Below are 26,667 nucleotides of genomic sequence, written 5' to 3'. Positions count from 1 at the left end.
TCAGATTTAAATAACTATGTTCTTATTTAAAATTTTTGGGTTTTATGGCTAAATATCGGTACACTGGAAAAAATTGTCATTGGATGCAACCTTCCAAGACAAATATCACTATTTTCGGATCAACAACAAATGTAATATCTAGCTCTATAGCGACAGAATACATGACCCTTTTCTGAAAAATAGTGTTATATAATTTAGTTGGCGTTTCAGAACTTGAAATAATTCTTGCAGACGTTACAGCACAGGAATGGCAATGAATTGCATTCCGGGATACCGCTGGAAAAATTAATCCATATTCTAAAATATTGATTATTGTAAACTAAATGTAAACTGCACTGCATGCCATTTCAACACACATTAATATGGGACTCAATCAGCCCAAGCCGTGTCACAGGACTGCATGGGCTGATTGTCGTGGAGCTTGACCTATCGAAGGCATTCTATACGGTCAACCAGAACATCGAGAATACGTCCCTACCGGCAGGAACCAAACGTTGGGTTCTGAATTATCTGTGTGGACGCCAGTCGTACGTGGAATTCGGGCACAAGAAGTCAAAACCCTGTAGAGTTAAACAGGGAGTTCTCCAGGGTGGGGTAAACTACGCAGCGCCAGTGTGGACACCTCAGACAAGCATCACGCAGTTGAATAACATCCAGACCTGTCAGAACGCTGTTGTTGTCAAAGCAGTACCTCTTAGGTTGCTATCGAAGTTGTCACCCAAGTCACCATCTTGTGGATAGGCAACCTCCACCCAGGAATGTAAGGGTTGATCTAAACCTTCTAGAGTCCGAGATCCAGCGTATCAAAAGTGAGCCTCTAGACAGGTCTGAACAGGATTCATGAAGATACTGTAGCTGAAGCGGTGAGAAGCTACAAGGTTAATCCTCTTCTCGAAGGCCGACCACCGCCCATAGCACCGGAGAAAAGAAACCTCCTAAGGCACACTAGAGTAGTTTTAGCCTAATTAAGATCAGGCAAGTACAGCCGCCTCAATTTCTACCTATCAGTATTTGATAGCAGCGGAGCTGACGTGTGCCCCATCTGCAACCAAGGGACACATGACACTCCTCACATTTTCGCTTGCCCAGCTAAACTTACCTTCGTTTTTAAATACAATTTTATTTATTTATATAGGCAATTTTTTCTTCAATAAAATACACGTTTTATTAATATATTATATATATTTATTAAGAATCAACAGCATCGACTGGGCTTGAAATATTAGTTTATTATTCCACTATTTCCAATTTCCATGTAATGTCATCAACTGTAAAACGCATTTTTCCTTCTTCTTGTACCTTTCACTTTTTATAAATTGATGCGTAAAAAAAATCATAAACCAATTTTTTCACAAAAGGTTAGCGTCACTGAACGTTACCTGTTAATTGAAGATTCCAAAATGAAGACGAATGAAGGGGTTGTTATTCTGTTTTCTTTCTTTATACACCATCACGAACATAATTTTTTCTAACTAATTTAAAATAACAAATATTTTATACATTTTATTTGTTATTTATTATATTATTTTACTATATTATTTTTTAACAGTCCCTCCGTATACCATAACAACGCGATTCCAACTAAAAAACAACCCACGTGCAAACATATCGATGACAGGTAGACAAAAGAGATATAGGAAAATTTCCTATATTCTAACAAGTATGTTTCCTTAAGTTTTGAAAGGATTGAATACTTCTTAGTACGAATGAACTAAAATATTTTCCTATGCCAAGTGTTATTCGTATGTATGATAAGCTTTCTATAATAAAGGAAGCCAGAATTATCATTTTGTAAGAAATTTTACTAAATTTGAGGAAACTTGGTTTTAGTTCATATTTTGTTTATTTTTACGAATGCTTTGTTGTCACTGAATACAATTTTCTTGTTCAATAGTAAATTCGTATACCCAGCGAAGAAAACAGTATTAGTGAAATTCCATGCCTTATTCTAGTTACGGCCATTTTCATGAATCCCCGTTAGTGCTCCGTTAGCTAACGAACTTTTAAACCGTACTACGGACATATCTGACATCTTGGTTATATATTCCATATGTCAGTTAGGATCTTAACTGCTGAGAAATTCTCAGTTAAAGTTAACCGGAGAGAAGATATTTCGATTTTACTTTCTGTTAACTGGGAGTTAAAACCTAACAGAGCTACATGAAAATGGCCGTTAATGAACTATTCCTAACTGCTTTAAGTTTAAGATTTTTTTACTGAAGCAAGTAAATTTTATTATTTTAAACAAAAATTTAACTTAATGGAAATAAATTGGCTAAACTAAATTGATGAACATTTTTTCCTTTAGTTCCGAAGGCACTTTTTTCTTGGATCACGGGAGTCGATATCGAGTTTTTTGATCGACAATTTTTTCGATTGGTAAATTGCAATCGTAAAACATTTTTCACTTGTTTTTACATTGTTTTCGCCATATAGGAATAGTACATATAATTAATTCGAATTGTTGCTTATTTGTAAATATTTACAAATTATAAATTTACATATAATAAACATATTTTGAATATTTAGGACTAATGCAACTCCAATAAAAGTTAAACAAAAATTGGTCATAGTCGAGTTCGGGAGCGAGCATCCTAGCTTGGCAAAGAACCATATATAAAGTGCACATGCTAGATCGATAGATTGTGATCAACCAAATACCGTACCATTCCGTGACAACATAACGCTTCTGGACCAACTTGTAAGAATAGTGAATTATGAAGGCTTCCACTCGCAAAAAAATTTAAGACGGCAGACAATTGTAAAGTGATAGAATTGACGTTGACATGCCACCAAAAATTATTTTCCATTTGAACGCCTCCTTCGTCAACCGAAATAGTCCATTGAGCCTGCAAAAGGTGACTTTCTAACAGTGCACACCATTTCAAACCCATGTACTTACACCAATAACAATGTGCACTTTTATTCCTTATTTGTCGCCGAATTTTTATATATACATCTCATCCTCCAATTAGGAAGGAATTCGGAGGAATGTAAAAAGAGATATGGGTCCATAAGCTATAATGCAATACAATTTACTTTTTACTTTGAAACCTCCATAAACATGTTTTTTTCTACATTCTATTTTGTGGCGCTAACTTAATTTTGTCATTTCATTTTGTTCTGCTTCGTTTTTTGCTGTTGGCAACGCTTAAGAAATTGCATCAAATTTCGATCGAATCCCGTGATCCAAACTTTTAATCGTATCGACAATTTTTTCGATACGATTATGAATTCGATATCGAATGCCGTGATTAGCCCTCTGAATACGAAAAAAGTTCGATGTATGGGTACACATTTGCGAATCACACCAAAATCGACCCATTCCTGTGCGAATACCACAAATCATGCTTCTAACCTCATCTATCGGTCTCCGATAGGACTTAACCAACGCTAGATACAGATAAATAACGCCTTATATTGGAAAAATAATGGATTTATTTTACCTACACCTAATATGATACATACAAATCTTAGATTAAGGTAATACGGCATTCACATTATTTATTTATCTATTTATTTATTCATTTATTTAATCAACCAACGCCTTATAGGACAACATGTTGATAGAATTTAGTACAATTCAGGAAAAAATGACTTAAAACTAACTATTAAACCTATACTAGCACACAATCTTTTAATAAAAATTAAGTATTATATACATAAGATTGGTACAGCAATAAAATCGATTGTCAGTATGATGGTCCTAGACAGATCATTCCATGTCTGAGAAATATAAAAGTAATTTGCGCTTGAATAATGAAGGATTAATTGAAAAAATTTTCAGGTGATATGTTCCATAATCTTGCCACTCGCACCGAGTATGGTCGTTCAAGTACCAAATGGGAGAAATGCTCAAGAAGAACTTGAGTATTTCTACTGGTGGACAAAAAGGTGATAGAATTCACAAGATACAACGGAAGACCATACTTAACAATGCAGAAGAAGAAATATATACACCTAAAACGTAAAAAATTTTCAAACGAACAACATACACTTCCACTTTAACTATATTTCAACTGACTTCAAAAAAGAGATTTCAAATCTCAAAATTGTGAAGTTTGAGCATAATGGGCAGAGATCTAATAGCAAGCCTATCAAAAACAATTCTACGTAAAACTAAATATATATACAAAACAAAAGCCAATGCTCTCATATTAACAAAAAGGTATAATGAACAAAAACAGCCAATTTTTATAGCTTCTTCATTTTTGACATTACAATTTACTATTTTCTACTTCAACCCTATATATTGGATTCAAATGATTGTCTATTGGTGCAATATTAGATAATAGGGAGATGTCGTGCATATCACGATAAATTAAACGGTGCTTGTTTTTCGTTTTATTATGAAAATCTTCGGAAGATCCAGATAAATTTTTCGTTTCTGTATGAGTTAGAATGTTTTCGGGATAGAAATCATCACCTGAATGCAAAAAAGTAATAATAATAAATTAAATTAACTTGTCACGATTACAATTATTGTAAGCATCTACCTGGCAGAGTTCCCACTAGAGCATCCTCACATCGATAATATGCTAACATGAGTAGTGTACATCCTAAAAGAGCTCTTCTTTTGGCAAATTCTTTCAGCTTAATCCAGCTCACCATATTTGAAAGACGACTGATTTCAAAAAACAGCATTGGAGGTAACCAAATTTTCCGTTCCTTAAACATTTCTATTGCAAGGGAAGGGGAAATCCACTAAAACGAATGTCAGTAAAGGAAACTGTTTTGCTGTATTAATGTTGTTTACCAATTCTTCTTCCACCTCAGATGGTTCCAAAAGTAACTGCGGTTTATTTGGTAATGTTACTAAATACAAAACTGTGTCATATTTTTTTAAGGCCGCTGGTGGACTACGCCATATACTCCATTCGTGTAGTGACCAAATATCTGGAACAACATTTAAATGCCTGCACAACTTTAAGAATTCCGCAGGATTATCATGGACTTTTTCTTGCCAATATGATTGATTAAAATTTTCGTAGATTATTCCACAGCCTTCATGTTTACAAAACAATTGAGACTTCGTCCGACATAATAATATTCCAACTTCCTCGAACACTTCCCTAATAGCGGTTATACGTAGGGAAATATCACGCGAAAAGCAATTCTTGCTCGTCATCAATGGATGCGGTCGATTTGGAAGATGTTCCAAACATAACATGGTCAAATCTTTCCGTGATATACCAAATGTTTGAAAATGTTGTAGCCACTCAAAATTTTCATCTGCTTTAGAATCAAATACACCTCCCGGAAAGACATAATGGTCTGGAGCATATGCTGTACGTTCGGTTCTCTTAGCCAAAAGTATCTGAAAACAAGTATATACAGTAGTAAGTTCGGCCGGGCCGAATCTTAAATACCCACCACCATGAATCAAATATAATAGTTTCCTTTGAAAATTTCAGGGGGGTTTGGTGACAGATATTTTCCCAAGCAGATCAGTTCAACCAGTACGCTTCCCACAGATAAATGTAAATATTTTACCTATGAAGACTAGATAAGATTCTGAATTTATAAGAACCATTTTTTGTTTGAGCTTTAGAGGAATCATAAACATATCTTGTAAGTGTGCAAGAAAATGATGAAATAACGCCTTGCTTTGAAATCTAAAATCTGTAGATTTTCATCCCAATTATTTAAATGATTACGAGAAGTAAAATCTGGAAATTTTGCATTTCATGATCAATGCGCCTTCTATACCCTTAATAAGTGAAATCAGTCTATATGGAGGCCTTACCAAATGGGCCGATAAAACTAAAATGCCAGTATATTTTCAATTTGTGGCAAATCGGATAAAAACTACCAATTTCTAGAAACCCTAGGAGTTAAATCGGAAGTTCGGTGTAATGGGGGCTATACCAAAACATGGAAAGATACACACAGTATTCAGCATATTTAATTGTAGTTCTAGAACCTAGACCCCAAATCGGAGGGCCGGTTTATAAGGGGGATATATCTCTTTATTTTCCTAGAATACGTCTAGATTTCCAATTTCAGGCAAATTGGGTAAAAACTACGGATTCTAGAAGCCCAAGAAGTAAAATCGGGAGATCGGTCTATATGGGGGCTATATCAACACATGGACCGGTACTCACCATTTTCGACACACGTCTTTATGGTCCTAGAATACCTCTAGATTTCAAATTTAGGCAAATTGGATAAAAATTACGGATTCTAGAAGCTGAAGAAGTAAAACCGGGAGGTCGGTATATATGGGGTCTATATCAAAACTTGGACCGATACACCTCATTTTCGGCACACCTCTTTATGGTCCTAGAATACTTCTAAATTTCCAATTTCAGGCAAATCGGATAAAATGGATATGGATGGATAAAAACTACAGTTTTTATAAGCCCAAGATCCCAAATCGGGAGGTCGGTTTATATGTGGACTATATCAAAACTTTGACCGATATAGCCCATCTTCGAACTTGACCTGCCCTCAAACAAAAGACGAATCTGTGCCAAATTTCAGGACGATAGCGCCATTATTGAAGGCTGTAGCGTGATTACAACAGACAGACAAACATGCTTATGTATAATTTCTCCCTGATCAAGAATATATATACTTTATATAGTCGGAAATCGATATTTCGATGTGTTACAAACGGAATGACAAACTTTTATACCCCCGTCACCATTCTATGGTGGTGGGTATAAAAAGTTATTGTTAAGTTACAACATTTCAAACAGATTCCATTGAAATTTACCTGGTAATCATAACACTGTCCCTCAACATGATGATTTGCAGCTATTATAACAGATGCCGATGGTCTATAAATCTTTTCAAAGTCTTCGTTTGGGATCATCGTTTTATGGAATTTTATTATTAAGGCCCCGCCTATAATACAGTTATGTATGTGCAAACAGCTAAACGATATAAATAGCGAAAATTATTTAAAAAATTTAATCTTAGAATCCAGGTTTTTATCAGCAATTTAATCAGTCCAGTGGTCAACAACCACCAAAACATCAACTATCATATGCATGAATTTTGTTGTTGTTGTATATTTTCGATAAAACAACAATCGTTAGAGATGGCACACATTGTTCATTGGAAAAATGTATAGGTGGAGTGCACAACGATTTTAAATTTAATAATAATTAAATTTAATAATTATGGCCGGTATGCACCTCCAGCCTAAATGTTAGCTACCCAGAACAAATGCATTGTTATATATTTGCCAACGAAAATTCCATGGAGCGTTATTACCGATCGTTTACATTTTACTCCCTTAAGAAATACAATGCAACTGCGTTATCGGCACGCGAACGAAATTTCCTCGCGCGCTCCTTGTGTTAAGCGACGAAGCTCATTTTAGGCTAAAGGCCGGTATGCACCTCTAGCGAAAAATTTCATTCCCATAAGAAATGCATTGCTATTTATGCTAACGAAATTTTCGGTAGCGTTCAATTTCGTAAGCTGGTACGCACCTCTAATGAAAATAACAGGGTTGTCAAAAGCATATTTTGGCAGCAAACATTTAATTTATTACAATCATTGTGTGCGTAAAAGTTTTAAAAGGTCTGTAAATAATAAACAATTTATTTGAGGAATATTTCGAACATATATTAACAATTTTTAAAAGCTATTAGCTGGTTTAAAATTTGTGTACACAGCCCTGTTTTTTTTGTTGTAGACTTAAATAAATTTTTGCTACCGAAAATTTCGCTAGAGGTGCATACCGGCCTTAAATGGGTTCATAAATAAGCAGAATTGTCGATTTTGTCGAATGAAGATCACAAAACGGTCATTTTGATCATTATAACTAAATGTCCGGATACAAAAAACATGTTTAATAAAATAAATAACGTAAACAAAAAAATCCATCGTCAAAAATGAATGAACGGTACGGCGAAGTCCAAGTCAAAACTAGCTTTTGAGAAGTAAAATAAAATGCACTCTTCCCTATAGCATTTTATTGCTTTTAATTTCACAGTCTAGTGTAATAGTAGGGCTGTTTTCTTTTAGCACTGGATGCAACATTTGTATGGGCTATCCAGAACATCGTTGCACTGGTGTTCTATCCAGAACAACTCCCCTGCCAGCATTTCAAAGTTCCATTTCATCCTCATCGCTACCACAGACTCGTAAATGTCACCACAACCATCGCGAACTGTGATGGGGAAGCATATCAAAAAGTACAAAATGTACATGAAAGTATTTTGCCATCACTACTGTTAGAAGAGCCATTTTATTTTTTGTGAAACGCCAAGCGCAACCAGCTTGTTATATTTTATTTAAATAAAAACGAAAATAAAGTTCTGAAAACATAGATATTACGCTTAAAATTGTGAAAGGTATATGGTGAACAATTTTTGACTTTCCAAATGGAATAAAGTGATAGTTTTTCAAATATTTTTCCAGACACGCTGCCTCCATTGGGAATAAAAGTATTGGCTGATAGACGCTACAACATTTAACTTACAACTTGTAACTCAAAATCAATCTCTTATTAATGCATAAAAATGTGTTAAATGTGATGATGTAGTCGTATAAATGTTATATTTATGAGAATTTATAAATGTTTCATAAAATTAATAAACATCTAAACAATCGTGTTTTACTTGACCACAATGATTCTTTTACAACTATCTTAAAATGCACTTGGTCTGATTGTTTGAAGGGGCTCTTATTGGCGTCCTTCTAAATGTATCCATAAGGGCTCCTAATAATTGCACTCATGCGATACTTTTTTGTAGTAACTTGGCGTGGTACAACTTCTCAATAGTGACGGCGCTTTTCCGAGGAGTTTTGGATATCGTATACGACTGTTTTCGACGTAGTGGGGATTCTCAGAAGCGCCCCCAAATTCAAAAAATGTTGGCAGGGTCATCAGTGCAAGTCGCGCCGATGTTGCCGGATTGTATTTTGATAAAGTGATTCACAATAGCAACTTATTGTGACTAATTTATCAAAAAACATGTAATTCAAAGTGGTACAGTGTCATAAATAATCGCAGCAGTAAATATTTATTACAAATTGGAGCATTTCATATATTAAAAATGCAAGATTTAACTTCTTTTCTGTGATTGTTTTTAAACAGCTGATGACAGTGTTGCATATTTTTGGAGATGTTCTGGATAAAGGTGGGTACTATGTTTGTTGGCACGAAAAAAACTTCACTTAACCATTCTTTCGCGTTGAAAAATGAGAGTGTTGACAATACATTTCGAACGAAGAAAACAGCTATTTTGGAGCTATTCCGCGTTTATTTCTCCGCAATTTAATTGACAACATCGCCAAATGTCATACTATTTTTACTTATACATGCAGCAGCTGATTGTTTACATACACGCATTCATGATAATTGTTTTGAAAAGTGTTTTTCTATCAGTTTTTGGATTGTTTTGCAAAAAAATAAGCTCCAGCCGCTCTACTCCTGGTGTCTTACCACATTCTGCAACAGCTTTCACAACATGTGGTACATTGTCTTCTTCAGCTTTTCCAAATGGATACCGTCAATTTGTAACGCACATCAAAAAAACATATAATTCCGGTGTTATGCTAACTTTTACATCATGCGCAGCAATGGACTCATTCATCAACAAACTTAATTCGTTGGTGTCCACAATATCTACACAATCGCATTGCAATACCATGCTGTTGCCGCCTCACTAGCAATTTCAAATCCAGTGGTCACCACCACGGTTCCCACAAAGGATAATAACGCCATTTCATTTGCCAATGTTGTTACATCTGGGGGAACAACCAACTTAAGCCCATAACTCAAGTTCAAGGGTAGTTCCTAAGCCAAAGTCACTGTTCCCGACTTATATTTCGTCACAAAGGGATGTTAGTGTTCTATACCAGACTCTTCGTTGACTGAAATTAATACATTGAGAAGCAATTGGCTGGTTTACTGAAGGATGTTATACTCTCCCAATGTATAAGTTCCAATAACTATTTCAGTCACGTTATGAAATTCAACCAGTGTTTTGAAATTGATAAAATGCAAGAATGCCGCTAACTGAAATTTAAAAGCCACAACGAAATTAAATCGTTTCATTCCAGCCTATCGCAATCATTTTGGACAAATGATGAATACAAGAAAATTATTTTGCTATTTAAATAAAAATTATTTAATTATTTGCTATAAACATTTATTTTGGATATAACTTTGTTCAGAAAAATTTACTAATTTTATATTAAAAAGTATAAAACATATAAGACCACCCAATTACTTATACCCCGGTATATAAAAATAAAACAAGTTCGATTATAATTTTATTATGATTTTTTATTAATTTGTACATTTATACACTAATTAAAGACCCTAGAACACAATGTTTTCTTTTCTGGATTATAAGCTTTCTTTCATTAATATTGTTATATTTAAAAAATTTTAATTATCATTTCTCATATTTAGCTTTCATGTTGTTTCCATTAAAAATTAAAATTGCATTAACATTTCTTTTGTTCAGTTCTCATTCATTTACGCCTCTTAAGGCCGGTATGCACCTCTAGCGAAAAATTTCATTCCCATAAGATATGCATTGCTATTTATGCTAACGAAATTTTCGGTAGCGTTCAATTTCGTAAGCTGGTACGCACCTCTAATGAAAATAACAGGGTTGTCAAAAGCATATTTTGGCAGCAAACATATAATTTATTACAATCATTGTGTGCGTACAAGTTTTAAAAGGTCTGTAAATAATAAACAATTTATTTGAGGAATATTTGGAACATATATTAACAATTTTTAAAAGCGATTAGCTGGTTTAAAATTTGTTGTACACAGCCCTGTTTTTTTGTTGTAGACTTAAATAAATTTTTGCTACCGAAAATTTCGCTAGAGGTGCATACCGGCCTTTACACACAAAAAACGAGCTCGCTTAACAAATAGAAAAGGGAGCAATTACGAGGAGCGGTAAAATAATAAAAAAAATACAATTCATTTCTTTGTAAAAAATGGGTGTTGAATGTAGAAGCACTGGGTTTACAGAGATAAGACGAAATCGTTTTTAAGCATATTTTAAAAAATAAATCTTCATCGATTACATCTGCAGTATTATGACAATTAGCTTCTTCTACTTCTTCGTGTTCTCTGCAAACATTATGTTGCATAACATTAGTCAATTCTAAATTAGCAGGGGATGATGATAAATGGTGGCCTGGTTGTATCTCTACAATATGACGCTGATGGAATGCTATTGTTGCTGATGGCTGAAGCGATTATGGTACTGTTGTAATAGGCGGAGTTTCCAACGGGCACCGGTCGCCGATTGGAAACTCCTAGAAGACATTCCTTAGGGTAAAATTTGAAGAATTAGTAATAGTGGCTAATGTTGGAGTAGTATTTGCTGCCACCCCAATGGGACCACTCACTACTTGGGCGGCCGTTGTATTTGGTTGTTGCAATACAATATTTGCGGTCACAGCCACTGTGGTCGTGGCAGGTGTTGAGGGTGCTATGTTGGAGTTGTTCACTGTAGCTGATGTAGTGGCTGCAATTGTGGGTGTCAGGGATGTGAGGACAGATGCTACTGTGGCAGAAACGGCTACAAAACCAGATGCTGTTATATATGTTATATACATATAGCACTCCGTTATTTTTATTTCGTCAATCGAATTGCATTTTTAAATAACAACGCGAACCACTTTTGTATTCTAATTTAACACAAATCATTTGAATAAATCAATTATTTCTTAATTCACATTACAAATGGCGCCATGTTTTGAAACTAACTAATCTCAACATATGGAAGGATTTAAAGCCGACCTAATTAGGGACTATGCACTTTATGTCAGTTTTTCAACTCGAAAAAAACAAAGTACCACAAATGAAAAAATATTTCGGTAGTTTTTCGCATTTTTGGTTTTGTATGGGATTTCGCTTCGGAAACCGAACATAGTACCTACCTTAAGCGAGTACTCTGTTTTCTTTTAGTCCTTCACGGCTTAGGATACCCAGTGCTAAAAGAAAACAGCCCTAGTGTTATTATTTTGAATAGATTATCAGCAAAATATGTTTAGTTTGTAGTTTTTGTCTGCAAATAAAATGCATTGCAGAAAAGTCAGCTGTTTAAATTTCGATCAAAAGTCCGAAAAAAGTGTTCTCTCGTGTGAGCCAGAACAACTAGCTTTTGGTGGTGAGACCTTGAACAGGCATGAATAATAAATAATGCTAAAAAGCCACAAATTTGAATTAGTTTTTCGGAATCCCGAAAAATTCCGGGATTCAAAATAAAAAAATCCGAGGATTCGGGATTAATGCCGTCCCGAAATCCCGGGTGACAGCCTTAGTCACTTACGAGCCTGTGGTAGCGATGGGAATAAAATCGAACTTTGAAATGCTGACAGAGAAGTGATATCAGACATCTCCATCACTGAGAAACGAAAATAAGTGTTGATATGAGTAATTGGCTGTAAGCGTAATAACAATAAGGGCCAGTTTCTCAATGTTGTTTTATTATTTATCGTGTCGATAAAACAGCTGATCCCATACAAAAATTTTACTAACCGGAGGTCTATCCTCCGGTTAAAATTAATCGGAGGATGAGAAACTGGCCATACGGCTGTTTTCTTTTAGCACTGGATACCCTACGCAGTCACGGACTAAAGGCCGGTACTCTGTTCGGTTTTCGCGTTGAAACTCCATACAAAACCAAAACATGCGAAAAACTTGCGAAATTTTTTCCATTTGTGGTACTTTGTTTTTTTTTCGAGTTGAAAAACTGACGTAACTCGCGTATTCAGTATTTTCATAACATGGCGCCATTTGCAATGTGAATTAAGAAATAATTTATTTATTAAACTGATTTTTGTGAATTTATAACACAAAAGTGGATCTGATTATTATTTAAAAATGTAATCTGATGATTGATAAAACAAAGTATAACATGGATTTGTATTTCCATAATAAACTAGCAACCGACATCTAGCCGCTCCCTACTATATGGTAGAATATAAATAATTTATATAATATGAAATTTAAACACAAATGTTAACAAAATAAAAGCTTTATTTGGTGAATTATATTTTACAATCGTTTCATTTGTACTGGGCATCGGGATAATAAACACAAAACATAATTTAAACAAAAGGAGGCACAGCAATTGATGTTCCAAACAAGCATTAGCACTTCAACCAATATGTACAGTACAGAGGTAGCAATGAATGGAATCACAAGAATTAATTGCTGCGTTCCAAAAAATAAAATGCAGCACTGTAAAATTAGTTTTTTTAATTCCAAAGATATTTGTAAAATAAATTCGCCTGCTTCTTCTTTTTCAAATTATTTATTTTGTATGCGTGTGTGTGTAAATCGAGCCACTAGTTGCGTATGTATATGTAATCATTTCGTGACAGTCTGCGATGTTGTCCATATATTTCGACGAAATAAACGCAAAAAAGCCCCAAAATGGCTGTTTTTTACCCTCAAAATATATTGTCAACACTATCATTTTTCAACGCGAAACAATGATTTAGGGGAACTTTTTTCGCACCAACAAACAGAGTACCGGCCTTAAAAGAAAACAGAGTACTCATTTATCCAGGACATCTCCAAAAAATATGCAACACTGTCATCAGCTGTTTAAAAGCAATCACAGAAAACAAGTGAAATCTTACATTTGTAATGTATGAAATGCTCAATTAGTAATAAATATTTACTGCTGCGATTATTATGAATCTGTATCACGTTGAATCTATGTTATTCGATAAATTAGTCACAATAGATTGCTATTGTGAATCTAAAAAGCATCACTTTATCAAAATGCAATCTAGCAACACCGACGCGAATTGCACTGATGAGATGTTCTGGATGGAACACCAGTGCAACGATAGGGCTGTTTTCTTTTATCACTGGATACCCTAAGCCGTGAAGGACTAAAAGAAAACAGAGTACTCGTTTATCCAGGACATCTCCAAAAATATACAACACTGTCATCAGCTGTTTAAAAACAATTTCAGAAAACAAGTGAAATCTTACATTTTTAGTGTATGAAATGACCAAATAGTAATAAATATTTACTGCTGCGATTATTTATGACACTGTGCCACTTTGAATTTCACGTTTTTCGATAAATTGCTCACAATAAATTGCTATTGTGAATCGAAGAAGTGTCACTTTATCAGAATACAATCTGGCAACATCGGCGCGACTTGCACTGATGAGATGTTCTGGATAGAAAACCAGTGCAACGATGTTCTGGATAGCCCATACAAATGTTGCATCCAGTGGTAAAAGAAAACAGCCCTAATATTGTTTGTTTTGTCCCTTTACCAAAAGTCGTTAAAAGATTCGACATAAAAATGAATATCTTTACATCAAAGAAAATTTATTTTATATTCGATAATTTATAGCTTGTTTTTGTATGTCGAACGAACTCTATCGATCGACTGAAATGGAAACAAACAGCCGAATTTATAACCAAACTTAGCTTTTTCAATACATCTCAGTCGATTGCTTTTTATTTGAAACATTGCATAATTTTTACATGAAGGTTATTTTGAATTTGCAATTTTAAAATGGTAAGGGTAAAGGTACTATGTTCAGTTGTCATGCTGAAAATCAGCTTATTCTCACTGTTACTCTTTTTAATCAATTAATTTTGAAATATGAAATGTTTGGCAATCAATGTATTGCATCTTTTCCATCCATAATTTGACAAGACTTAATAAAAATATAATCGCCTTCATTTAATTTTTTGTATTTTTAATTTAGTGAACTTTTATATTACATGAATAACACAGACGAAAACACGAATACATACATTTTTGTGTCCTAGTATAAAGTACCCAAACTTTAAAAGTGATTTACATCCTATGTATGTATGTATCCTTAATGCAATTCATCGTACTGTTACGAATTTGATAATTATAGATATAAGTTTATTTAAATTAGTTTCCGTTAATTTAAAATTTCAAATTGTAACGATAAAATTTTGCTATCACTTGTTGGAATCATCTATTCATTTTCTAGTATTTTCCTGAATTTCTTTTATGTTCTTTTGTTTGCTTACCGAAATGTTAGTTCTTACGCTCTCATAGAATAGCAACCCCTTTGCTTTGTTATTCTGCATTCTCATTTCATCTCATTGTCTATTGTCATTGTTGTTGTAGTAATGCGAGCATATATCTATGTGAGTGTGTATGTGTTTGGCAGCCACCAGACGAATAACTTAATGGTCGTAGATCCCTCTAGCATTGTCTAAGAATGTTCTGGCGTTGCCAGAATATTGTAGTGCTACCAGAATGTTCTCGTATTGCCACACCGTCATATATAAAAGCGCTCGCATGCTGCTAACGAGTCAGTCTTGATTAAAGCGTCAAACGAATAACTTCAGTGTGAACGAATTGTAAAGTGTGAAGTCATAGTAAATAAATTGTAGATTGTCGTTATTTAAAAGAACTGTGTTTTAATTGTCGGGTAATTAAAAACGCCTAAATATAAAAACGTAACAATTGGTGTCGGAAGTGAAATAACGAAAAAAAATCTACAATGAAGTTTAATGAGCTTCGTGTGGAAGACTTAAAAAAGGAATTGAGCAAACTGGAGCTGCCGACAACAGGCAATAAGGCCCAGCTTCAAAAGCGTCTACTGGAAGAGTTCGAGCGGCGCAATATTGATATCGAAAGACATGAGTTCGGTTATAAGGAAGATCTTGAAGAATCAGTAGTAGCCAGCGCCTGGGAAACTCCATCTGTAGCTTCTAATGTTGTTGATTACACATCGATGGTCAATATTTTGAGCAAAATGATGGAAGCTAATTCTAGAAAATTGGAAGAAAAATTCGACGAAAATTCAAAAAAGATGGACGAAAATTCAAGAATTCTAAATGAGAATATTCAACAAATTGCTGAAGGCATGGAAAAACGTGTGGACCATATCGAAAGCCAAATTGGGGAGCTGGATAAAAAGATTATTTCTGTGGATGAGAAAATTATGGTTCATGATGAGAGGTTTCTACACATTGAAAGAAAAATGTCAGAGCTGGAAATTAAAGGTGGACCAGTGCGCGTTATCGAGGGCTCGAAAACCAAACCTCCTGTTTTCGATGGCTCAACTTCATTTGATGTATTCAAATTCCAATTTGAAATGGTTGCTTCTAGAAATTTATGGAACGAAAATGACAAAGCAATTGAACTTCTATTGGCATTAAAGGGCAACGCCGCTGATGTGATACAAAGCATTCCCGCTGCCTCTAGAAATAATTATAATGAAGTAATAGCGGCACTTCAACGTAAGTACGGCGGAGAACATAAGCAAGACATCTTCAGAATGGAATTAAGAGGAAGAGTCCAGAAGTCAAATGAGACTCTACAAGACTTTGCAACAGAGGTTGAGCGGTTGGTGCTTTTGGCATATCCAGGAGAGAGTCACCCACTTGTGGACCGCATCAAAATTGAGACCTTTGTGAATGGCATTCGAGACCCAGACATAAAATGTGCAACATATGCCGCACAAAAAGCTACATTCACAGAAACAGTGACATTTGCACTTGTACAAGAGACTGCGAGATTGCTGGCACGGCCTCAAATTCACAAAGTACGCAGAGTAGAGACCGAGTGTGAAGAATCGAAATCGGTCATTGAATTGGTAAAAGAGGCTCTAAAGCAGATAATGCAAGAAATGAAGCAGCAGGCAAATAAATCTAGAATAAAATGCTATAACTGTGATAAGGCTGGACATCTTTCCCGGGAATGTAAAGCGTGGCGTAAAACGTCGGGGTCAATCTCGCCATCTCCATTAAACAATAGTCAGAAGAAGCCGACCACAAAGCCAAGCGACTCAAATTCAAATTTTGCGGATAATAGAAAAGGTGGCAAACAAGTTATTCATCAAGCCTTGACACGACTGCATTGCAATGTAGAAAACAGACGCTACTCGAAGGCTGAACCAAAGGAGACAGTTGTAAATGTCAGGCAGCTACACATCGAATCTGGCACAGACTGGTCAACAGAGCAATGTAAAGATCCCATTCTGAGAAAAATTATTTCGGCAAAACAAGAAAATAAGAAACCTAGCAAGAAAGACATCGCAGCCGAAAGTCCACTGATGAAAGCATACTGGGCTCAATGGGATAGTTTAGTTCTAGTCAATGGATCCCTGCAACGTAAATGGGAAAGCGAAGATGGCAAGAGCAGCCGAAATTTGATCATCGTACCGGACTCCAAAATAAGAGACGTTTTGGCGGAGTTCCATAATGGTCCCAGTGGAGGTCATCTGGGAATAACCAAAACAGCCGAGAAAGTGAAGCAACGATTCTACTGGGTTGGATGCCAGAAATCAATTACTGAATGGGTAGCCAATTGCGAGAAGTGCATGAAGGCGAAAGGTCCAACAAGGAAAAGTCGAGGTCCTATGCAAGAGTATAGACCAGGAGCCCCGTTTGAAAGAATAGCAATGGACGTTGCAGGCCCTTTCCCAGTAAGTGACTCTGGAAACCGTTATGTCCTTGTGGTCATGGATTACTTCAGCAAATGGCCGGAGGTGTATGCAATTCCAAACCAAGAGGCAAAAACGATTGTGGATGTGGTCAACAAAAACTGGATATGTCGCTACGGTGTGCCGTCCGAGATTCACTCAGACCAGGGAAGGAATTTTGAATCGGCCATATTCAAAGAGATGTGTGAATCCCTTGGTATCAAGAAAACGAGGACTACGCCATTACATCCACAATCTGATGGCATGGTAGAAAGGTTTAATCGCACTCTGGAGGAACATCTTCGAAAAGTAGTGGACAACTGCCAGAGGGACTGGGACGAGCATATACCAAAGTTTTTGCTGTCGTATAGATCTGCCATTCATGATTCCACCTCTCGAACACCGGCCAATGTTCTATTCGGAACTGAGTTGAAGTTGCCTGGAGATCTGATATTCGGCGCTAAACCTAATGAGCTCGCCATGGAAAAAAACAGAAACGACATCCCAAACACTTTCGGTGAAGTTCACGAATCAGTGCGCAACAAAATAAAAATGGTCAGCAACAGAATGAAGGCGAGATACGATCGTGCTGTAAATACTGAGGGCTTCCAAGAAGAAGAATTGGTTCTGCTGTTTAACCCGCAACGAAAGAAAGGATTGTGTCCTAAACTGCAAACACAGTGGGAAGGCCCATACAAAGTCATCAAGAAGATCAATGATGTTGTATACCGGATTCAGAAGGACGACAGCCCTAGATCAAAGATGAAAGTTGTACATCTGGAACGATTGGCTCCTTACGGAACAGGTTCTGTGCCTGTTCGGGACGAACAGGCTTAAGCGGGAGGCAGTGTTACGAATTTGATAATTATAGATATAAGTTTATTTAAATTAGTTTCCGTTAATTTAAAATTTCAAATTGTAACGATAAAATTTTGCTATCACTTGTTGGAATCATCTATTCATTTTCTAGTATTTTCCTGAATTTCTTTTATGTTCTTTTGTTTGCTTACCGAAATGTTAGTTCTTACGCTCTCATAGAATAGCAACCCCTTTGCTTTGTTATTCTGCATTCTCATTTCATCTCATTGTCTATTGTCATTGTTGTTGTAGTAATGCGAGCATATATCTATGTGAGTGTGTATGTGTTTGGCAGCCACCAGACGAATAACTTAATGGTCGTAGATCCCTCTAGCATTGTCTAAGAATGTTCTGGCGTTGCCAGAATATTGTAGTGCTACCAGAATGTTCTCGTATTGCCACACCGTCATATATAAAAGCGCTCGCATGCTGCTAACGAGTCAGTCTTGATTAAAGCGTCAAACGAATAACTTCAGTGTGAACGAATTGTAAAGTGTGAAGTCATAGTAAATAAATTGTAGATTGTCGTTATTTAAAAGAACTGTGTTTTCATTGTCGGGTAATTAAAAACGCCTAAATATAAAAACGTAACAGTACATTTCCATTTATCAATTTTTTAGTGATTGATCGATGGAATCGAACTTTGAAATGCTGACAGGGCAATACTACGGAAGTTATCAATTATTAAAATGGCATTTCAACTTTACAAATACGTGAAAACACATCTACTTCTTACAAGAAGAGCGAGACATTATTACAAAAAAAAACCCATAAATTTAATTTAGTGCCTGTTTAGTACAAGTACAACAGTATCAAATTCGTACTCATGTCGGCTAGTTATCGGTCCGATTATTTAGTTATCGAAAAATATTGACGTCAGTAACTTCACGCAGTTTAATTTAAAAAGACTTGTCACGTTGAATGCCAGGTAGGATAGAAATAAAACGGACTGGTTGCAGAAGTCCACACATTAAAATCTTGCTACAAATTAAAAGAAAAAAATCATTAAGATTAACTTAACTGGTTAATAGTAAAAGTAAATGATTTTTGGTAGGAAATTGGACTTTGTAGCCGAGTTTACATTCTTCATGGAAAAAGACAAATATATGCAGCAGAACAATAACAAAGTTCTTGTTATGTGTTAATGAAAAAATATGATCGTTGAACTTTTTTTGTGATTGAACTATGGACCTCTAGCATAAATTTGCAATACCAGCAAATGTTTAATATCCATTTGCTAACGGTAATTAAGTGATGCCTTATCGTTAGTTTCAATCAAAAACAATTGAAGAAGAAGATGGGAAAATAGCAGCAGAGAGTATCAAACCATTGACGGCGTTCGATGCAAACGTGTCGTTTATGATTTTTTGTTCCACAAATTAAACTAAGAATAAAAAGAAATTTATATCAGGGAATGACGTAGAAAAATCGGTCAAATGTTTCTCATTATTATGTACACAAAATTTAACATCATTTGTGAGTTTTTAACAAAAAATATTGCAAATTAAAAATGAACGAACGTGTATGTATCGAACACCGTAAATGGGAGCAGCTCTAGTTTAGCTATACCTCGTAAAAAAAAATTTGTTTTGGGTCGATAGAGAATTAAATTTGACAACGAAATAAAAAGTAACCGGTTGGCGGTCGCAACCGGTTAACCGGTTATTCGAGCCTAAAGTGTAAGCAAATAATCGTTAATAAAACCGGTTTTAGTGATCCGATTACTTTAAAATATACATCACTAGAAAGCTAAAGGTACGACCTTTTTTGAACTGGTTCTTTTTTACAAAACCGGCTTTTAATCCAAAAACGCTCGATGTAAAGGTACAAAATTACTAATTGCATTGTGTAGCTAACACTTCTACCTATCCGTCAAAGTCATTTGCAAGCCGATATCTCCGTTAGAACCGGATATATTTGATCTGAAATTTAATTGTAACCGTAGAATTTCAATTTTGCCAAAAAGGAATTGTATTCAATTTTAATTCAAAGTTATTTTCGGGTTAGAATGAAAACAGTTAACATTAATAATATTAATAGTTAAAAAGCGCCGCAGGAGAAAAATTTTTCATTTTGTCTTTTCAAACCGGATATTGATAGGATCTGGGTAATATGTCTAATTGTAGGAATAAGAAAGCGCCGCAGGCAAAAAATCGCGCGATTTTTTTGAAAAAAAAATTATTTTGCAAACCGTATATGGATGGGATCCGGGTAATATGTCTAATTATAGGAATAAGAAAGCGCCGCAGGAAAAAACTTTTTCAAAAAAATCGCGCGATTTTTTTGAAAAAAATTTTTATTTTTCAAACCGTATATGGATATATAATAGTTAATATCACCGGTTATAGTAAAGATAGCAGCTTGACTTTGACCTTGACGGAAAGGTAGAAGTGTTTTTGTCTAAACGAAAAATTTTAGAGTCACAAATTATTATACATTATTGGTCCCCCGAACACAGCTATTTAGACACATGATTGCTACGTATACAATTTTAAAGAGGAATTGGAGAAAATGTTGCAAAGAAACCTTCCAACAAGCAAAATAGATAGGTTAGGTGGCAGCCCGAAGTATCAGGCTCACTTAGACTATTCAGTCCATTGTGATACCACATTGGTGAACTTCTCTCTTATCACTAAGCTCAATGACAAGGGACCTCCTTTTTATAGCCGAGTCCGAACGGCGTTCCACATTGCAGTGGAACCACTTAGAGAAGCTTTGAAACCCTCAGAAATGTCACCAGCATTACTGAGGTGGGATAATCCACCGCTGAAAAACTTTTTGGTGTTCGGTCGAAGCAGGAATCGAACCAACGACCTTGTATATGCAAGGCGGGCATGCTAACCATTGCACCACGGTGTCTCATGGCAAAATAGATAACGAACGTGTGTGAACCTAAAGTCGTGCACTTTTATCTATTCAAGAACAAGAGGCAATTTGGACATCTTGTTATAATTACAAAGTCTTTGGGTAAGATTCTAATATAACAGCCTGTTTCTTTATGTCGAACGAGCTCTATCGATCGACCGAACGACTACATGTTGGATTCTGAAGAAAGTAGTACAACACTTAATAAAAGCATTGGAAATCGGGAAAGAATAAATATAACGATATTTGAAAAAGTGTGCTCTTTTTCCGTATGTGTTTTTTTTATAGGCTGAATATTCTCTTTTTTCCTTTTCAAAATCTGGCATCCCTATCTGCAACTATCGTTGTAATCATGATACAATGCGATAAGTGTCTCCATACGAGAGTCTTGCGCCGAGTACTTTTGGTCGGCGGCGGCGGCTCGAAGCCGGCTCACATCCGATGGATTTTGGCGATATCGGCGGCTTCAATGATATAAAAATGTTTTCTGGTTATCTTGTTATATTTTTGTGTTGCCATGTATAAGTAACACATTCTTTACAGTTTTTGAATTTAAGTGATGTTTTAGTTCTTATTATAACTCCTGCACTAGAAAAAGCTTCTTTGAATGAAGCACTAGTTGCTGTAAAAGGTGTTGAGCATACAACACCTTTTGAGCTACTTTTGCCAATTCTAAATTAAAGCAAAAGAAAATTAAAACTAATAAAACTTCGAAAAAGGATTAGCCTACGGAGTTTTCCGTTTCATCGACTTCCACATCGAAATTTCTTTTAATCTCTACACAGACAAAAAATTTCAGTAGTTAAACTAACGCCAAATGTAACTTATTTTTATTGGAAAAAATTTATTTGCTTGTAGTTAAATTATATTTTTTTTATCGAAATTTTCTAAAGCTTAATGAAATCTTGCTTTTTTAAGTATGTCTCAAAAATTTTATGAACTAAACGTGAGTATAAAGTTCAATGACAGTACACATAAGTTCAATATGAACTAAAGCAAAAGAAGATTTTCGTACGATTCCCAAAAATAGTAAGAATGAATTACTGTATGGTTAAAATGGTCATGATTTGGCGCCAATGATTTTCTTCTTTACTTTTAGTTAATTTTTTCTTCTATGAGATGATGTAATTTTGTGAACTGTAGTTAAAAAGTACAACAGAGCATTAAAATTTCCTGGTTTTAACAACGCTTTGTGGAAATTTCAAAATGTGGAGTAAAATTTAGTTCAATTTTCGTGCGAGATAGTTCATTCTTATTATAAATCAGTTCACTTTTTTCGGTGCAGGTCTAGGCTATTCTGCCTCTTTTGAAGTTGATGATGATAAATGAGAGATGTTCATCCTTTGCAGTGTTTTCACAACACTGAAAAACTGAAAAATAAATATTTTTTCGGTATAGAACAAATATTACGAAAAAATTGCGTATATCTTGGTTCAATTTAATTTTTGCTTTAAGGTGAGTACTATGTTCGAGTTTTTCACCAAAACACAAAATTAAAAGTGCAAAAATATATATGAAGACGATAACATTTTTATCAAGTGTCTTCAAATTATTGATGGAAAAGGTCCAATGTATTGATTGCGAACCATTTAATATTTCGAAATTAATTGATTAAAAAAAGTAACCGTGAAAATAAGCTGGTTTTCAGCTTGAAAACTGTACATCCCTGCCAGCATTTCAAAGTTCCATTTCATCCTCATCGCTACCACAGACTCGTATGTGACACTGCAACAATCGCCAACTGTGATAGTATTTTGCCATCACTATTCGCAAGAAAGTATTTTGCCATCAATATTGTTACAAGAGCCATTTTATATTTTGTGAAACACCAAGCACAACTAGCTTCTTATAATTTATTTAAATAAAAACGATAATGAAGTGCTGAAAACATAGTTATTTCGCTTAAAATTGTGAAAGGTATATTGGTGAACAATTTTTGACTTTCCAAATGGGATAAAGTGATGGTTTTTCAAATATTTTTCCAGGCAGGCTGCCTCCATTGGGAATAAATGCACTGGCTGTAACATGTACAACATGTAACTTGCAACTTGAAACTCAATTAATGCTTTTATTAATGCATAAAAATATGTTAAATGTGATGTGATAGTCCTATAAATGTTATATTTATGAGAATTTATAAATGTTTAATAAAATTAATAATCATCTAAACAATCGTGTTTTACTTGACCACAATGATTCTTTTACAACTATCTTAAAATGCACTTTCTCTGATTGTTTGAAGGGGCTCTTATTGGCGTCTTTTTAAATGTATCCAGAAGGGCACCTAATAATTGCACTCATGCGATACTTTTTTGTAGTAACTTGGCGTGGTACAACTTCTCAATAGTGACGGCGCTTTTCCGAGGAGTTTTGGATATCGTATACGACTGTTTTCGACGTAGTGGGGATTCTCAAAAGCGCCCCCAAATTCAAAAAATGTTGGCAGGGATAGTACTCAGCTTTACTTAGAAAATCGAATTTTGTTTTTAATAATAATTGGTAATCTGCGATATCCTTTTGTTGCTCGTTATTTTCGTCGACTTCAGATTCATCAGAATCTTCTCTCCTGGAGCGTTTAAAAAAATTGTGTAATTTTTGATTTTTCTACCATTTCTTTTTCGAACGATTTCAAAATGATTGTTTACGCTTTAGAATATCTGTAAAATTTTTGATTTACCAATTTTTGAGTCACCAATTGTTCACTTTTCACTTTACGATACATACATTGAACCTATAGTAGTGCGTAAGTGCGTGCTCTCCGTGTATACATTAGAATTACCCTGCAAATACGGTACTTTTTCATAGTAAGTGAAAAAAATGTGCATTAAAACTGGACAGTAAATAATTAAAAATGTTCATGCGAACTTATAAAATAATTTAGTATTTACGCTTTTTTAAAAAACTGCGAAAAACGCATTTTTATGAAAATCTTCGGCGACTTTGTGAATTCGTTCGGCGGCTTATTTTAAGCCGTTTCCAGCCATCAAGTTCTCGGCGGCGGCTCGTAAATATCGTCGGCGGATCGCCGAAGCCGGCTTGAAATCGGCTGGTGCAAGACTCTGCTCCATACTCGTACTCTGCATGTTGTTTGTACACGGCTAAATAAGCGAGAATTAAATTTTCTGCTACAGAATGAGAAAGAAGAGTTCATGTGTGATATCTGTGCATCAAAAGAAGACAATAATAAAAAAATAGCCAAAATACATCGGTAGCATCTGAACTGAGCTCAATGAAGTTATAATTGAAAAATCAACTAAGTGCTATGAGAGAATCAATGGACTTTATGTCAAAACAATATGACACTATTTTGAGAGAAGTGTCAGATAATAAAAAGAAAATTGAGAGTATTCAAAAAGAAAATAAAGCGTTAAAAGCAGAGATGAATATTATGAAAGAAACACTAAAATACCTTAATGACCAAAGGGTACGAAACGATTGTTTTATTAGTGGAGTGAAGCCACTTGATAATGTGTCTGCAGATCAAGCTGTTATGAATTTAACCAAGAGTGTTGGTGTTGAGATAAAACCAGATACGATAACAGATGCATATTTTCCAAAACAAAAACAATAATAAAAAGTCTATTGTGGTAAAATTCAACTCAAAGGTTGCAAAAAATCAAATGATGTCAATCAAACCAAAATTAAAAGAAAACGCTGAAACTAAAAACATTTTTGTAAACGAATTTTTGGGACGTGAAACTGCATATTTTTTAAATATGCAAAATCTTTGAAAACTGTTGGTTTTCGATCTGTGCGCACTGCTGGTAGTAAGGAGTGAATTGTCCAAACCAAGACTTTTGAGAAGAAGAATGAAGTTGACAAGTTGCTGACTGAAGCTGTAACTCATCAACCACAGAAAAGGCGATCACACAGCATAGAAACAATTGATTAAGTATCTGATATTGAACATCAATCACCAAATTAAATTTATCCTATTGAAATATGTTAAATTTATTGATTTAAACTTTGTTTTTCTCTTTTAATGTTAAATAATTATTATTTTTCAAATATAATCAAAATCGTGAATCATTAAAATCATTTCCTACTATAAGTCCCAAAAATTCAGTTCTTCACATTTTATAGACTTTTTGGAAAATTCCATACATAGTAATGGCAGAACACCATGTATTTTTCTTGGTGATGAAAATGTTGATGCTACTAATAACCACTTATTTAGCAGTATTTTGAATAGTCTCTTATGTTATGGTTTCACGAACTGTCACAACCTTATTACGCGGCCTAACAGTGGGTCTTGTCTTGATCACATTTATAGCAACATATCCAAGCCAATCGTTATTGCTTCTATTGAATATCGATTAACTGTTCACAATATGATATATGTATCTGTAAGTTCTGACATACAATTAGATGATGTTGTTGTTGAGGATTACTCTGTATGTGATTACGATAAACTAAGGCTTTATGTTCAGAATCGAATGGAGCAACTAGATTCCTTAGGTGATCCGTCTCTTGATATGGAGAATTTTCTTTCGAATATTAGTTTGGCCATAGATGATTCGACAATAGTAAAGAGAAGACGAAGATCTCTGAAAGAAAAACTTACTCCATGGATTAATGGGAATTTGCATAAACTATTTGGACATAAGAGACGTTTGTTGAAATTACGTAGAACGTATCGAGTTAATGAGGAGATCAGATTGCGGTTGAGGAGAATAAGTAACGTTATAAATAAAGTATACAAGGACTCATTGAACAATTATTATTATTATTCTTTTCAAAATGATTTTAGGAAAACTTGGAAGTTCTTAAATGATTCGCTTGGTAGAGGGACTAAAGACTCGTGATTTCAATGGGGATTTGGTACAAGATGATTTGGATAAGGCCCAGATACTTAACGCGCATATCTTAGATTCGGTTCGAATATTGAAGACTATTGCATGTAATCCCACAGATAATTTTAATTCACTAATGTCCCTTGAACGCAGTAATTCGTTGTTTACATTAGACGCAACTACTCATGAGAAGATAGATAATGAAATTTCAAAATTACATGGACATGATGGAATATCACCCACTGTTTTAAAGGAATGTAGAGGGAGCATTGTGTCGCATATGGTCAACATTTTTAACAACATAATAGTTTCAAAGACGTACCCTAATATTTTGAAGATAGCCAAGGTGATTCCACTATCTAAAGATAGTAATGTTTTGGCAATCGACAATTTCCACCAATTTCACTTCTTCCGATAGTAAATAATATTTTTGAAAGAGTTCTTCATCTTCAACTATCTGAGTACTTTGAACAAAACGGTTTACTCTATGATTATCAGTACGGTTTCAGGAAAGGATGTGGTACCGAAGAGGCTATTGTTAATGTTCAGAACTACGTACGCCCAGAAAAAAGGGGCTCTAAATTTTGCACAATATGTGTAAATGTTCCTTATTTGAATAATTTTTTGCTAACTTTAATGACTTGAACTAAAAACAAGTATATACAGCACAAAGTTCGGCCGGGCCGAATCTTAAGTACCCACCACCATGAACCAAATATTAGGGTCTCCTTTGAAATTTCAGGAGGGCTTGAGGAGTTGAGGACACTTCCC

General features: G+C 34.9%; 2 protein-coding genes across 3 annotated transcripts in view; one reads left to right on the top strand and one right to left on the bottom strand.

Moving 5' to 3' along the window:
• Positions 1–3,478: 3,478 nt before the first annotated feature.
• On the bottom strand, positions 3,479–6,990 carry LOC142225443 (acyl-coenzyme A diphosphatase NUDT19-like). Of its 2 annotated transcripts, XM_075295200.1 has the most exons (5): positions 6,719–6,990; positions 5,374–5,502; positions 4,757–5,317; positions 4,497–4,704; positions 3,479–4,426 (listed from the first exon to the last, which is right to left on the bottom strand). In XM_075295200.1, the coding sequence occupies exons 2-5, from the start codon at positions 5,377–5,379 to the stop codon at positions 4,218–4,220; spliced, it is 984 nt and encodes a 327-aa protein (XP_075151315.1). In that variant the 5' UTR covers positions 5,380–5,502; positions 6,719–6,990; the 3' UTR covers positions 3,479–4,217. The 2 variants fall into 2 exon arrangements, with proteins under 2 accessions (XP_075151315.1, XP_075151314.1); XM_075295199.1 differs by lacking the exon at positions 5,374–5,502.
• A 12,031-nt stretch (positions 6,991–19,021) lies between these two features.
• LOC142225441 (acyl-coenzyme A diphosphatase NUDT19-like) overlaps positions 19,022–26,667 on the top strand; it is a 147,702-nt gene continuing 140,056 nt past the window's right edge. The window contains exon 1 of the mRNA XM_075295192.1: positions 19,022–19,166. The gene's annotated coding sequence lies outside the window, so the exon portion shown is untranslated. The remainder of the gene's footprint in view (positions 19,167–26,667) is intronic.

This window comes from Haematobia irritans, chromosome 2 (genome assembly GCF_050003625.1).
Source record: "Haematobia irritans isolate KBUSLIRL chromosome 2, ASM5000362v1, whole genome shotgun sequence".
NCBI classification, from domain to species: domain Eukaryota; kingdom Metazoa; phylum Arthropoda; class Insecta; order Diptera; family Muscidae; genus Haematobia; species Haematobia irritans.
This window is presented reverse-complemented; position numbering and strand designations above follow the sequence as displayed.

What these genes read in the sequence shown, in the direction of transcription:
- LOC142225443 (XM_075295199.1), bottom strand. Translation starts at nt 6,817, where the DNA reads ATGATCCCAAACGAAGACTTTGAAAAGATTTATAGACCATCGGCATCT. An exon ending in GACAGTGTTATGATTACCAG is followed by an intron (nt 5,318 to 6,718) that starts GTAAATTTCAAT and finishes ACTTGTTTTCAG; the next exon opens with ATACTTTTGGCTAAGAGAAC. An exon ending in TCTAGTGGGAACTCTGCCAG is followed by an intron (nt 4,427 to 4,496) that starts GTAGATGCTTAC and finishes TTTTGCATTCAG; the next exon opens with GTGATGATTTCTATCCCGAA.